General features: G+C 37.8%; 1 protein-coding gene across 1 annotated transcript in view; it reads right to left on the reverse strand.

Annotated features, from left to right (window-relative positions):
- The window catches only part of LOC113674585 (endothelin-converting enzyme homolog), a 49,068-nt gene that overhangs the window by 2,149 nt on the left and 31,813 nt on the right, over positions 1-15,106 (reverse strand). The window contains exons 13-18 of the mRNA XM_027191069.2: positions 12,963-13,014; positions 9,912-9,979; positions 7,166-7,290; positions 6,105-6,170; positions 5,664-5,759; positions 5,101-5,177 (exon numbers count right to left, since the gene is read on the reverse strand). Of these exons, the coding sequence (XP_027046870.2) occupies positions 5,101-5,177; positions 5,664-5,759; positions 6,105-6,170; positions 7,166-7,290; positions 9,912-9,979; positions 12,963-13,014 (484 nt within the window). The remainder of the gene's footprint in view (positions 1-5,100; positions 5,178-5,663; positions 5,760-6,104; positions 6,171-7,165; positions 7,291-9,911; positions 9,980-12,962; positions 13,015-15,106) is intronic.

Below are 15,106 nucleotides of genomic sequence, written 5' to 3' on the forward strand. Positions count from 1 at the left end.
CCAACAAAACAGAGCACAGTCTAGGCTTCTCTATCTGTTATATAACTATAAAACTAAACTTCTTAACCAACAAAGCGTCTTCTTTTTTACCAATATACCAAGCGATTGTACAATAGAAACCAGAATTTAATAACTCTTCATTAGAGAAGAAACAAATTATGAATCTGAAGATTGAAGGGTTGTTTTGTAATTCAGTATTATCATAATTATTACCATCATCATGTCTTTTGTAAGCGTTGCTAGTATTGTAAGTTTTCACAAATATGATGAAGGTCACACCAATTGTGATGCAAGTAATTATTTCGGTATGTTTGTAAGTGAAGTGTGCTAAAGAGCAATATGTTTTGCGCACGTAATGCACAACGGATGGTAAACTAACTATACGTTCAGGTTAGTTATTAATGTTTGTAAAGGTAATGACGTGATTTCGAGGGAAATTTGGTGTCGATAAGCACGAGTGAAATTTTAAAAAACAACAAAATTGGACGAGCCCGTAGGGCAAGCGCAATCAGTAGTCTTTGAAAAATTACAAGCGCTTATTACACTAAATTGCAAGGCAAATCAAGTTATTACTTGTTGATCATGTACGTGAAAAGAAAAAAAAAGGCACAGAAGGTCAAGACAGACGAAATTTTGAAAGCGTGCGCGTGCTATTTGTAATTTGCACTCGTACTACAACTTTGCACTCGTGTTACATGAGAATTCAGTCGTTTTCAGCCAATCAGAAGCGCGTAGTTTTGTCATGTACATTGTTAATAGTGTAATTTTGACTCGTTTTGAAATTAATCTTCATTAAGTAAGTCATACTGGCCATATAACTTATTTGTAGTGTTGTTCTTAGTGTAACTGATAAATAATAATGTAATTGAAATAATGGGTGAGTAAAGAGTCAAGATCTGGTGGGTGAGCTTCTGAGTCTTATGAACAATTCCAGAAAATTACATTTGCCATTTTAAATTTCAGAAGCCGCAAATGAGTGGACAGAGAATATGCCATAATTTGGTGGTGAAGACGGTGTGGACCTAGAGAAAGAACGAGTTAAAGGCCATTAGCGTAGATGCCCAGAACCCAGAGTCATTGTGAACTCTGTGAAAGGTGCGGCCACTGTGGACAACATGACACGCAGAGTTCAACGACCCGCGAGAGACGTTGACACTTAGATACGGAGACTGTTGAAAAGACAGGTTATGATTAGAAAATCGTCGACGTAATTGAAAATTGCTTGGAAACCATGTCTAGACATGGTGTAGACAACATCATAAGAGAGAGGATCAAGAATTATTGGAGTGCAGGAATGACCAGAGGCGAATATCCACGAGCAAAAAGGGTTATTTCTTCCAAAAATCTGGCGAAATCTTTGCGGCTGACAATGCCGAGGAGAGACAGGCACCCAACACCAGACAGACTCGGCATCAACGATAATGTAGAAACAATTCGTCTGGGAAAAGGACACTACAGTGTTGATAGACTCCATCCAAAAAGACTCCGGTTAGCGTTTGCTGTGATCACGAGGTTGGTTGCAAACCATAATCGGGCCAGATTTCCCTGAGCATTTTGAAGAAACGCGACTAATATCATGGAAATGTCCTCTATACCTGAAGTAAACTCAGTGCACGCGACACTAGCATATAGTTAGCACTAGCATAGTTATCTTTACCGTGACTATTCACACAAGAAAGGTCAGATTCTGGGATAACCTCAAAATCATTTACAAGGCCATCATAAAGAAATACTGAGTCGTGCAAAAGTTCCTTATCCCAAGCGGGGAATTTCAAGTTTAACCTCCATCAGGGATGAGCTACGAAAAGCGGAGTCTTCAAGCGGATGATTAACTACGCAAGCAGGAAGTCATTTGTCCGATTTTTGGTAGAACTAGTATTTGAATAATGCATACAAACATGCTTGAACTCCCAATGCTGCATGTTAAGGAAATAATTAGGGGCTATTATTCCAAATAAAACGCAACCCTTTGCTCGAAAAATACAATCGTCAGTGGCATGGGAGGGAGAAGATGGTGTCTGGCATAACGTTCTCAGGTCGCCTACGGTACTTCCCTAGCTAAACTTGCCTCTCGATTTTGTGGCACGATAGTCTTGATCAAATTCTATGATGGCCAAAAATTTCAGATAACCGAGGGCAACAACCTTTGAATTACCAAACGGAGCTTTACTTTTCGCGAGCTTGTCCTTCAGCTTGAATGGAGGAAGCGAGAAGGCTGCGAGGATGCCTCGAGTAAACATGAAGTCAATGTAGACACATAGTGGTGATCAGAGAGAAGGATGAGGATTGCTGCTCAGCAATATTGGGGATGACTCAGCGTAAAAGCATTTTCTGGCCAACAACAAGTCATAGTTCGATAGTATCCTCGTCGGTTACCTTGGTGAGAACAGACTTACTGTCATTATTTGGTGCTTAGCCAAAATTTTCATGAGACAGTCAGCAAATTTGTGATCGAGGCAAATCTTAGTCAACCCGTGATATTGCGGAATACGAAACGAGCGCGCATGATAACGGAACAGCTATAAAAGTTAAACGGTATCGAAGAGGTAAAGAATTCGTTTACGCACTCTTTACTCTCGCTTAGAGGCATAACAGTAATTATAGGAAAATGTGCATCATCATTAGGTTAAGTGATCTCACCAAGGCAAAAACAAAGAGATTAATTTTTATGGTTAAGTACAAATACTTTCTTTTGCTAAGATTAAGCTCTTCGCACTAACGAAATCACATGAGAAAATTTGATTGACAGACTTCAGTGGGAAATATTAACTATATAACAGCAGAACGTAAAACGCCAGCAATAAATTGAGACAAGAAATGGCAGTGACCCATCTAATTCATGTGACACATCTAATTTACATTGAAATTACATTGACATTGTTATGCCGGACGAGACCTTGAAGAGGGCGCCTCATCGGCGATATTTTGTTTTACACCGATGCAGGGTTGTTGGAGAGAGCAGTGGAACACCAAAAATTTCTAGGATAAAAGATAGAGGTGTAACATGTGTTACATTTTCGCAATGAATCAAGTCATGACTTAGAATGAGTATTTTAAAACATTGATTTATAAAACAGGAGTACCTTAAGCCACTAATTTGCTCCAAAAGCTTTATAGTTGTTGACAGCAAGATTTTGCGAAGGCCCTTCATTACGTGAAGCTATAGGATATGCCTTGATTCCTTTGGTGTAGATGTTTACAACTATATCATCTCACTTTGCAAAATAGCAGCAAATACTTATGATGGAAGAGATGCAAATTCTATGTTGATAATAATGTTAATGATAACAAAAATAAATGAAAATGGTTATTAAGACAACAATACGTTCCCATTGAAGTCGAATAAGATTAAGCCACGAGTCAGGTCATAGATGTTAGTGTGAAACATCAGCACTTTGAGATCAACCGTAAACGAAGAAGAAGGAATGCTTAGCGGGTTCCTAACACGGACAGAACACGAAATAGAAAGAATTGGAAGGTATCTAAACCTCAGAAGAACAGATCTGACATATTTTACTTGTGTCAACGCAGTGCATTTGTAAAACCGTCGCAGGCAGCGGCTTTAAAAAAGCCGAAGTGAAATTGCACACGTCATGTCATGGATGTATGGCCGTGCAGTACAAAAGGGTTTTTACCATGGTAGCTCCTTGGGAAATAGGTAAACCTTGTGCATGTGCTATGTCATAAAAGGGATTCACGGGAGCAACACCAAACATTTCAAATGGCTGATGATGTATTTTGGAAACAGACGTTCACCAATAAAAAACTCTATGGTGGGCTGCTTAGACTATGAGGTAAGGCAAAAGAAAGTGGAATGGGTTTAAGAAGACTTCGCGCAAGGCGTGATGATGAGATTACACACCATCTGATATTGAGGCAACCAGTATTAAGAATCGGTACAAAGGATGGAGAGTTTTTAGCTGTATTTAACATTTGAAGGACACCAGCAAAAAAAGAATGTGATCACGGACCTTAATGTTTGACAACTATTTTCAGAGAGATGTCCAGTGTCACTAAGACCTCGCTAGCTTGCAGACTTAAATTGAATGTTTCACAATGCATAGCAAGGGGCTAAACGTCCTCATTACGAGAGAACTTGAAAAAAAATGAAAACTTTTATCGGCTGACAATAAGCATTCCCATTTTCTGAAGAATGTGAAAATTATCTGAAGGAAGTATATGCGTGACTTTAATGAGGATTGACAATTGCCTGAGAAGCAGAAGGGCTACAGGAGAAATTTACGCGATGAAACGAAGATTCCTGCACGAAATTGTTACGAATCGTTCTGTGGGCTTTAAGAGAGCCTTAGACCAACCATATTACATGGCCAATTTGTAAGCGCATGGTCAAGATGGCTGGATATTGGCTGACTGTTGTTATTACAAATTTATTTAACTTTTTCTTTTTCAAATGCATAAAGGGGTAATTTTCTAAAGAAACTGTGGTGCTGCATAGGTGGAAGAGTATAACGGGGTAATTTAGTTTTATCAACTGAGTTGATAACGTAAATTAGCCACTGTAAAGATTTTAAAAGCTGACGTTTCGTGTGTTAGCCCCTCGTCAGAGCGATTGACGAAGGGCCAATTAACGTCATCAACTCAGCTGATAATACTTCTTCACCCTTTTTGAAATACAATAGGAAGTGTCAACTAAGTTCTCTTGTCATTCAAACAATTGTTTTTTTCGTTTAATTTGCAGATTAGTTTTTTCTTCATATATAGATATTCATTCTTTGTGTGGAACCCTCATTAGCTTGGTTTTTTTTTTCGAGTCGAGGTCTATGAAAACGTAAAAAAAAAAAACAAAAAAAAAAACAAGCTACTATCCAGCCATCTTGTACGACAAGCCTGATCAATATAGGATTTATCATATGGAAAAAAGATTTCGCTCAATCATAATCAGAATGACTTGTTTACTAGAACAATGGGCAATTAGCAGCGGGTTTCAACACAAGCCCTCGATTTACGGCGCTTTTTAAATGATCACGGCACTAGCGTCAAGATTTATGAAGGATAAATAAAAGCTCATCTTGGTCACCCAGTTTACCTAGTTTCATCTAGATTGATTTTGTTCTAATTGATTTTTTTCATCCAGATTACCTCCAGTGATCCAGAGTGTGTGTTGCCTGCTCAATTTTTTTCAAAGCAACTGGGCGAAGAATAGATCCACAATCCACCTAAGAAATATTGGAATGAGTCAGTAGTTTGAGACTTCCTCGTGAGGGGTGGAATTCCCTAAAAAAGCGTCTTGGTTCAGATTCACAAGGCACTATCACCACTGGTTTGCCTCAAAAAGGTTGAGGATCGTCATCATGTTAGATATATTTACACGCTGCATTTGTGTGAAGTACTCGAATTTAAACTTAGTTTTTCAAATGCATGAATTCTTCACTGATTTTGATTTGTACCAGGGAAAAGGAAAGTCGCGTCTTTTGCAATGGTCAAAATCGAACAGCATTACCGCTGAGCGTCGTGAAAATAGTACTAAGAAGTATGATAGTAGAAGGATGTAAATGGTTGATGTGCGAATTAGAAATTATATATAGAAAAAGAGGGGGGAAGAGAGTTTTTCTAACTAAACTAGTACTGTCTGCTACATGAATACACGAATAAAAAAGCGAATAACCTGAAGCGGAGAAATATTTTATCGATATATAGTTTACCTGCGCAGCACTTACGAAGAAAAGCTGTTCATTTGTGTAATTCAGTGCAGGAAGTTGAGGTTCCTCGCCATTTTTCTCAATCCATTTTTTATAAGCCTGTAAAAAGACACTTTTTATTAGCGGCAACTTTTGACAGCAATTATCGGCTAAAAGGATTTTCCATCAAAGAGGGTCCCGGGAAAGAGTCATCGCATACCTCCGGGGTCTTATGTTTACAGTCATACCAGGTTAACAGACAAAACAAAGCACGGTAGTTTTCTGATTTGTCAGATCTCACGAGGTTTTGAATAACTCATATGCGACAAAAGTAAATGCCATTTGAATGCAAAATGCTCCAATATCAAAACGTTTCCATGTTTCTGCAGCCTAAGTAAATTAAGACACTAAACACTGAAAATAATATTTGCTGAAAAATGTTTTTTTGTTTTTTTAATGACGTACCATAAACGCTTGCTTGATAGCTCCGTTGTCTGCAATATTTTCTCCAAGGGTTTGGATACCATTCAGCTATATTAAGAAAGTATCATGGAATTAGGATTAGGAGACACTATATGCATGATGAATACCAAAACTTACCATGTTAAGGTTATAAATACAATCAGAAAGGCGGATTTTGTTGAGCACAAAAGGATTTCTCTCTCACTGGAATTAAAATGCTCATCTGGGTTATAGCAGAACAGTAAATAGTTAAAGACATCAGACTTCAGCGGAACATTGTATGTGTTTTTGACTAAGCGTGAGGTCAAGATGGCTGGATATTGGCCGAATTTTTTTTTTCTTTGGAGTTTTTATGGACTTAATCGAGGTTGAGGTTCATAACATGCTAAAAAAGAATGAGGCTAATATCCAGTGACTTTTAACGAACAAGTTTGGTCATTTAAAAGAATTTATTATACATCTGTCTATTTGAGCACTTTCCTTACAACGAATCAAAGGCAATCTAAGGCAAGTTAAACGAGCAAAGCCTTCCAAAAATTCCCGTAAACAATAATAATTTTTTCAGCTTTTGGTTGTACATTTATTGTGAAAGAGATCTTAAGATACACGATGCTTGATGGTTGTGCGAAGCATAGCCCGCAGGGACACCGTCTTGGTATTAGAAATATATTTCTTGGATATGAATTCAGACGTTCAGGCCTTATTCCCCTTTCTAAAAATGGAACTTTCATCTCAAAGTGTCATCGAAGCAAACAATGCATTTCACTTCATATTTTTCTCATTTTACTTAAAATCTTCGGTAGATAATCTGTTGCCGTAATGTTAGCTTACGGCATTTTGCGAGATTTACTTAATCCTTGCAAATGTAAGATAAAGACGCATCGGTATGGCCGTTTACTTAAATACCCTTGTTTTTTGTGGCTTTTTACTGTCTTAAAATACCGGGCGCTTAATTAGGATCTTGACTAGGATCTTCAGTGGTTCATATTTTTCTCAAACACCGTCACATTCCACGAAAGGAAAGACACAGTCTGACTCTTATGATCTGCGTCAAATGCACTCACCTTTTTCGCATAAGCTTCAAAGTTTGAATATTGCCTTATAAAACACTGAGATTTTTTTTCAAAAGCTTCGTTAGATGACTCAGACCACCAGTTAACAAGATCACCGTTCTTGTTGTATTTCCGACCTGCAAAAGAGCATAAATAAGAACAGTATACAGCTGACGTCAATGATAATTATCATGATATTGATAATAATTTTATAATTTTAACAACAAGAGCAAAACGCACCAATACTTGTGGTGAAAAAACAAATAAATAAATTAGTGATAGTTTGTTTCACGATTTAGTCACTTCAAGCGTATCCAGTTTACCATACCGCCTGAAGGGAGACTAGTATGCAGTCGGAATGTAATGACTGACATCAGATGCGACTACATTGTCAGAAATATATGATTTTACAACACAAGTGCATGTATAGGTGTATGAACGACTACAATCTTTTTAAGGAAAAGAAAAAAAATAAAAACATGAGAATCAACACGAAAGCGATGATGATGATGATGATTGGAAGGCATGATATGGGTCTGCAGTCCGCATTTGTACGCATATTCATACAGTTAGAAGAAACCAACATTAAAAACGTTTCTTAGCTTGCATGTAGTGTTGGAGAATCCAACCGTGAAGAGAGAGGACTCATTTTTTTAAAATTCAATCCTGGTAAACATGACACAACCAGTGAAGAAAAGGATACTTAAAGTTTTATCCGTCCTCAACAGAACTTTCTAGAAAGCATAGAATAGGGAAACAAGCTTTTCCGAGAGCAGTCTTTTAGATAAAAGAGACAAAGGATGTATTACACGAGACGTTAATAAAGCAATTTTTTCTACAACCAGGAGGAAAGAATTCATAATAATATGTACTTATGACCGAGAGCCAAATATTTTCTCCTTCGATCGACCTAGCTCTTTAAAATGTTGTATGACTGTCGCTATTTCTACTTTTCTCCTTCTTGTTCGCATCTCGGGGCCCGTGTGACTTTCCTGATCCCGCTCACGCCATTTCATACGGCCTTCATACGAGAACTGTGCTCAAACTTTTTTCAATATCAGCTCCCACAGAGACATGGCATGATAGCCGTTATTTCGCAAGATTTATTTTGAAGTTGCCATTGTAATCATATAAATAAACTGAAACTCTTTTGAGTGAATGCAACGTGCCTTCTCTTATATAGGAGTCTTCCAAAAATGACAAAGCAAACAAGAAACGTTTAAAGAATAAATGGCTTTACATGTGGGCACCTGACTCTTTTGTTGTCCAGCCATCTCAATACCTAATCGAATCCCGAATCAGCAAGAGACAAGACCTTTCGTTCTCTGTGTTGTTAGTAACGGGAAGAATTATGTTCTTTACCATATCCTGATACCATTCACCCCTGAGTCAATTCGAAAAATTCGATCTCCCTGGGTGGTGGCCATATAAGTTATAACATCTAGCACGGATGTCCAGCGCGTTGGACACTCGTTCGATTTCCGTCAGCCCTACTCGCGTAAAAGGGGTAACATATTTACATACAGTGCAACTCGCGTTAAAATTATTCATTGGCAATTGTGAGCGTTTATTCTCCAAGTATTTGAAAAAAAGGGGAAGGGAATCATTTGAGAATGGTTTTGTGACATTTAGCATAATGCTCTTTCACATGTAGATTAATTGTCTCGAAACTGCTTTTTGCGTTAATTCTGACTGGGTGCCATTTCAATTACAATTAACAAATCGACGTGGTTTACCGTGGTCTTTACTCTTATCGACGACGTGGTCAAAATGTTGTGGACTCACGAGGCGCAGCCCACACTTAACCTCGGTCGATTTGACTTTTACCACAATATCGACAGCAAATAAAACGATTCTTTCAGTACGTGACCATTGCGAGACAGGTTAACGCGAGCAGTGTTATCTTTACTCTTATCTACAATGGCAAATTGGCCAATCAAATTGCGACATGACTGCCAATTGTAGTAAAAAACAAATTTCGAAACCGTTCATATACACGTATCATCTAACAATAATAATAATCAGGGTAATGATGAAGATGATGGTAATAATAATGGTGAAGAGACCAGTAGTGTTCTTAGCTGCAAGGATCTCCTAATTTCATCTTTCCACCGCAGTGCAAATATGTGAATTTTCATATATCTAAAATCTTCATTCACTTGGATGTTTATTTGGACCCAATTCACTGACCAGCTCCCAGTTGGCTTGTTAGCTCAATTGGTAGAGCGCTGCACCGGTATCGCAGAGGTCATGGGTTCAAATCCCGTACGGGCCTGAAATTTTTTTCAGGTCCTATTTACAACTACTCGTTTCAGTAGTGTTCTTAGCTGCGAGGATCTCCTAATTTCATCTTTCCACCGCAGTGCAAATATGTGAATTTTCATATATCTAAAATCTTAATAATAATGGTGATGATTATAACAATGAATAGTAATCAGAATGATTATAACAATCATGATAATTATAAAATATGAAAATACAGTGATCGAAAGATCAATGTTTTCACGATGACAGTGATCGTCCTGACTCTGCTTTAGAGAACAGGGGCTGAGGTTTTGACAACTTGAGGCTTCTGTCTACTTACCACTTCTCAACAAATTGATGACGTAAGCTAAAATTTCAGAGAACAGGTTTTCTTTATTGCATAAAATGTTGTCGAGTTGCATGTAACTGGATGAACTGGATGGCTCTTATCAGATGAAAAACGAAAATTTAATCCAACTACAAACTTTGTTACAAAGCTTTAAATGATACTTACCATTGCTATCAAATCCATGCGTTATTTCATGAGCAACTACAATTCCTATTCCACCGTAGCTTATTGCTCTGATACAATAGAAACAAAGTGTTGAATAGTATGGTCATCTTAAAAATGTTTCTCATACGGCCAAAAAAATAAAAACGAAATTATTTACAAGACTTACAAGAGTACATGTCAGTCTCAGGTGAAGTAGAGAAACGATATCAGTAAAATTTAATGCGCATGAGGTTGCCTGATTTACTCAGATTAATCATGACATAATCTCACACGTGGCTTTTAAACATTTAAAATTTTTGCATATAGGAATCTCAAGCCAGTACGGGTGCTTTTATGTTATTAAAAAAAATTGTTGTTTTTCACAAAATATTCTATTTTGAAAGAGACAATTGTGCCCCAGTCCTTTGCTATGCTGGAGTAGGGAAGAATAGGGAGGCAATAAGGAAGAAATGAGAGAATTAATATCCCTTGTTAGTCACAAGAGCGACTCTGAGTGAGCTTCAATTACGCGAAAACGATGAGGAATCACCACTGAAGATAAGACAGATATGTTATTTACCAACCGTGTGGTCCGTATTCGGAAAAACTGTGCCCGAAGTCTTAGATACGGTACTAAAGACAGAGGGAACAGTTTTTCCTGATATGGACCAACTTAGGCTAGTGAATAAAATATTTCTTTTCTAAAAACTTAACAATATGCTTTCCGAAAGAATCTTTAACTCAAACATGACAAATGAAAAGTAGGTAAGTAACCTTTGCCATAATTTGAACCCAGTATATTAGACTAACACAAAGCGTGATTTGACCTGCCAAATGACTGTCAAAGTCAACTGCTGAACATAGTTTCAGGGTTGATGTAATCAAAGATGACGAATTGGGTGTCAGAATGTCGTTTTTATTTACCCTAGTTTTGAGGGCAGCAAATGATCTTGCTGCTGCTATTACATATAAGTCGAAAATTAACACACAGTACAAGACCAATAATATTGATCGCTTTTATCAGGAGCTCTCACTCTGCCTGACATTACAAAAAGGCAACGAAGCAAATCGGATCTGGTATTGCAACATTGGTTACACGATGCTGTGTCTAATCTAACTAATGATTATAGAGCCATAAGTTGCAACTAAGCCAACTCAGAGAAATGTATGTATGTATTTTGTCAAAAAGTTAGAACATGTGTGCCCTTGATGTTCATCATCAATTGGTGTGTTTACTCGAAGATAATCCAAATATGGCTTCGGAAAAAGTTATCGAAAATGGCTCGACATGCGCTATTCAAAATTCTCCCCTCATTCAGATGTAAACGATACTCTTTTAACCAAAACAGTGTTATGAGTATTATTGCCCCGCCCGGTTTCTCTTAGTTTTCTCGTGGACACGATCTTTACCTGGTTTTATCCGGGTTCAGAGGTTATCTGTTGTTAAATACCAGTTATTTAGCCTAGCCACAGTTGATTCACTGTCCTGGACCCGAAAGGACCTGAACTGTTTAGTGTCGTCAACATAATAGTCTTTTGCCGTTGCGGAATCGATGGTAAATCATTGGCATAAACTATGAAGAGGTGCCTAAGGATGTTGTTCAGACGTAAACAAGAGAGAAGTCTCGGTCGAATGCCAATGGCCTTGTCGGTAAATACATTGTAAGAAACCACTCGCTGTGATCGACCTGTTCTTGGAGGCATAGCTGATGAAAGTCCGAAGTCGAAAGAAAGGTAAAGTCTCGCGAAAGGTCATCCTCTCATAAATGCACAAATACCGCCGTCGATCTTTCCATGGCCGCGATCCAGGCGCTATAAATCATAGCGTGGAATTTCAACCTCAACGTCCAGAACAAGCAGCCTAACCAGGTTTTCGAAGCCGTAAAGGTTTTAAAAACATTTTTTGCCTCAAAGTTTTTGATTGAGATGAAATTTCTCAGTTCCTCAGGAAAGCGCGCGTTCAAGTGAGTGATCTCTGCTCTTAGAAAATTATCGGCGAAATTGTTTAGTTGACTTCCTAACTTGTGCTAACCGTGGACCAAAGATGGCAGCTCGGCCAAGCTTCTAGCAAGATAGCCACAAGGCTTCAAAGAAATTTGAGGGATTTGGCTGAAACAGGGTTTCTAACCCAGAACTTAAGTTTTTTAGTTTAGTTTTGTCCTCTTTTGGAGAAGATAAAGCGACAAGGATAGGGAATAAAGCCGAAAAAGTCAAAGCGAATCAAGACGCGAGCGTAATTTACCTGTGTAGGTTTATATGGCCTATGATCAATCGATTGAATCACGGATTTAATCGAAGACTGAGGTATCTTATCTAGAGAGCACGAAGTAAACTCCTCGTGAAATAATATTATAGCGATCTCCAGCATTGTCGACCTGGACTCATGCAATGTCATCAGTTCATTTACTAACTATTTCAAGTCCCGGTATTTGAAAAGACTACCCAATTTGATCTGGTGACTTATGCTTTACAAAAATCCTCATCACCAATGCCCTAACCTTAATGGGGGTTAATGTACATTTATCCATTGACTTGCCATAAGTGTAAAATTGCTTCACAGAGGAGATCGATGGCACTCTAGGTTGGTCAATGAGAGTTTTAGTGAAGAAATGTAAAATGGTTTCCGTGTTTACATAGCCTGATGTAAACACGCGGGAGGTTGGGAGAACACGAGATAAGCGTAGGAAACCACGACGCGAATCGGAGTGGTTTCCAGCTTATCGAGCCCTAACCTCCCAAGTGTTTACATCAGGCTATGTAAAACCGGAAACTATTTTACATTTCTTTTATAAAATAACTAATGAAAGAGGAACGAAAACCGTATTTACATATGCTCATGTAAAATGGTTTTATGGCCAATCAGAGAGCGCGTACTATTTGAATTATTTCATAAAAGGGGTTCTAAATGGAATTGATTTTATTTCGTTCTCTGCAAGATATGTTGAATTTAGCAAAAGTGACTTCTGTTCCTCTGTGTCACGCACAACTATAGAGCAAAATTTATCCTATTGACGCATGTTTGCTGTCTCTGACGTAAATTAGAAAGAGGTTGCCCTTGCTTAAAACACTTACCGAGGAAATTTTCTGTTGTAAAATGGAATTTGAAGTATTCCGGCTGGAAAAACTGCCGAAAAAATGAGAGGGCAAACATAAATAGGATACAAATCAACTATTTATTCTAAAGCATCTCAGCGATCCATATCCCAATCCGTTTTTGCTAAGTATCCCTTGTTCTAGATATAAAAGTTATAGTTTGAACAAGACCCAAAGGACAAGAGAGGAGGTAAGATCAAGTTACATACATTTGCATTGTTAAACAATAGCCTGAAAATTAAAATTTCCCTCAATCAATGAGTTAGCGGAATTTTTTTTTTTTTTTTACATATTTATAGCTTGTGTAGCCTACAGATGGAGATATGTCAGTCTGGTGGATCTAAACCTTGTACATTGTAAGTACTTACTTTTAATTTGACTGGATTAAGATGACGCCTTTGAAAATATTTATTATATAACCTGAGTTGTGTTACAAGGATTTCCAGCTCTGAGAAAAGCCATAACTGCACACGCGTAAAATTGAGATAATTTTTTACCTGCGTTCGATATCGGTAATCAGCTGTTGATGTAACTCGCCTTTCGCGTTATTAATGAATAGGAAAGTGTTTACCATTCTCACTCCTAGGTCTTTTGTCGAAATTTCTCGGATTATGGCTGCTAATAATACTGAAAGATTCTTATCGCTCATAGAAATTGCAAACTCCTTCACGTTTTCTTATAGTTTATGCTTCACGAGTTTAAAGAAAACTCTCATTCATAGCATCTCGCAGAAACAACCGAGGATGCGTCAATAGCTCGTTCAATAACAACTTTCTGTCCGAAACAAACCTCTCATCGGGAAACCGTTTAACATCATAGTAATCTTACATCTACGTAGGCTACACCTTTCGTCACTACCTAAAACTGAGCTACTCCGAAGGACAAGAAAAGAAATTGAAAGCAAAAACAAAATTTACACACGGATACACACAAACATTACGAGAGAAAAAGACGAGGTTGGTCTGGGTCGTTAACAAATGTCTTATGGAGTCCTGGAGAAATTTTGCTAAAATAGGGCAAGATTTTAAAGGGTTTGGCTTTCCCAAGGTATACCCTCTGAATTCAATTTTGTCGCGGGGCTGTTCGATTTTAAGGCTTTTTCCAGGAATCCATATGCGACCTCTTTGGTATTTTCAGTTGCACCATGCAGGTTGAGAGATCTTTCATTGAGATTTTCCGTTCCAAATAAGCCTCTATATTCATCAACTGCTTCTTAAATACAAGTAAATCGTTTTCCAGTTTCCCTTTATCGCATTGCATATCTTTATCAATCTCTTTAACAGTCTTACCAAACTTTTGCGTCTTGATCTATAAGGTGCTGATTTCTGAATCTATTCTGTATACTGTCTTACTGATGTTAGCTATTTCCCATTGGATCCCATTGATTTATATCTCTAGAATGTCCACCTTTACTGTCTTTTTTGAGAATTTCTACAACCTTTCTACCAGGAGCTTCCCTGGTGTTAGGAGCCTTAATTACTTCATCATTCTTAGCTCTCGATCGGTTTTCGTCAGGAGAATTTTTTCAATCTGTGGATGATGACGATGACTGTCTATTCTTTCTCATTTACATGTAAATAATTCGTTAGGTGGTGCAAAAAGCGAGAATAATGCAGGAGCTGAGCGGGTAACTTTCACTGCTCCACCACACTAGTCTCAGTCTCCTCAAATTGTACTACTTGTGTATCGTATTGAGAGTCGTCGCATTATGGACGAATTTGAACGATGCTGGGATTTCTCTATATTAGTAATCTATTAAACCAACAAGGAAACATTTTTAAAGTTTATTTTTTTTGCAGAAATGTCAAGTCAGATGTTTTGGCGGAATCATCTCGATTCTCTTCTAGGACATTCAAGGTGAAAAAAGTTTGCATGACGGAATTTTTAACCGTCACGGTAGAATGAAAGGTCGGTGGTGATTGGTTACTTCAATCTGTCGATAACGTTAATCATTTTTGAGAGGTACTGTGTGTTTGTTGTTTCAATGTCGGGTATGAGTCATTTCTATGGAGACGGGAATTAATATATTATCTCTCGAAAGGAATTTGTTCCCAGCTAATAAGACAGCAGTTTAACATTGTTTGTTGAAAGTAGATCGTGCTGCAGGTTATCTGTAATTAACA

The sequence above is a fragment of the Pocillopora damicornis genome, chromosome 8 (assembly GCF_964200805.1).
Source record: "Pocillopora damicornis chromosome 8, jaPocDami1.2, whole genome shotgun sequence".
NCBI classification, from domain to species: Eukaryota; Metazoa; Cnidaria; class Anthozoa; order Scleractinia; family Pocilloporidae; genus Pocillopora; species Pocillopora damicornis.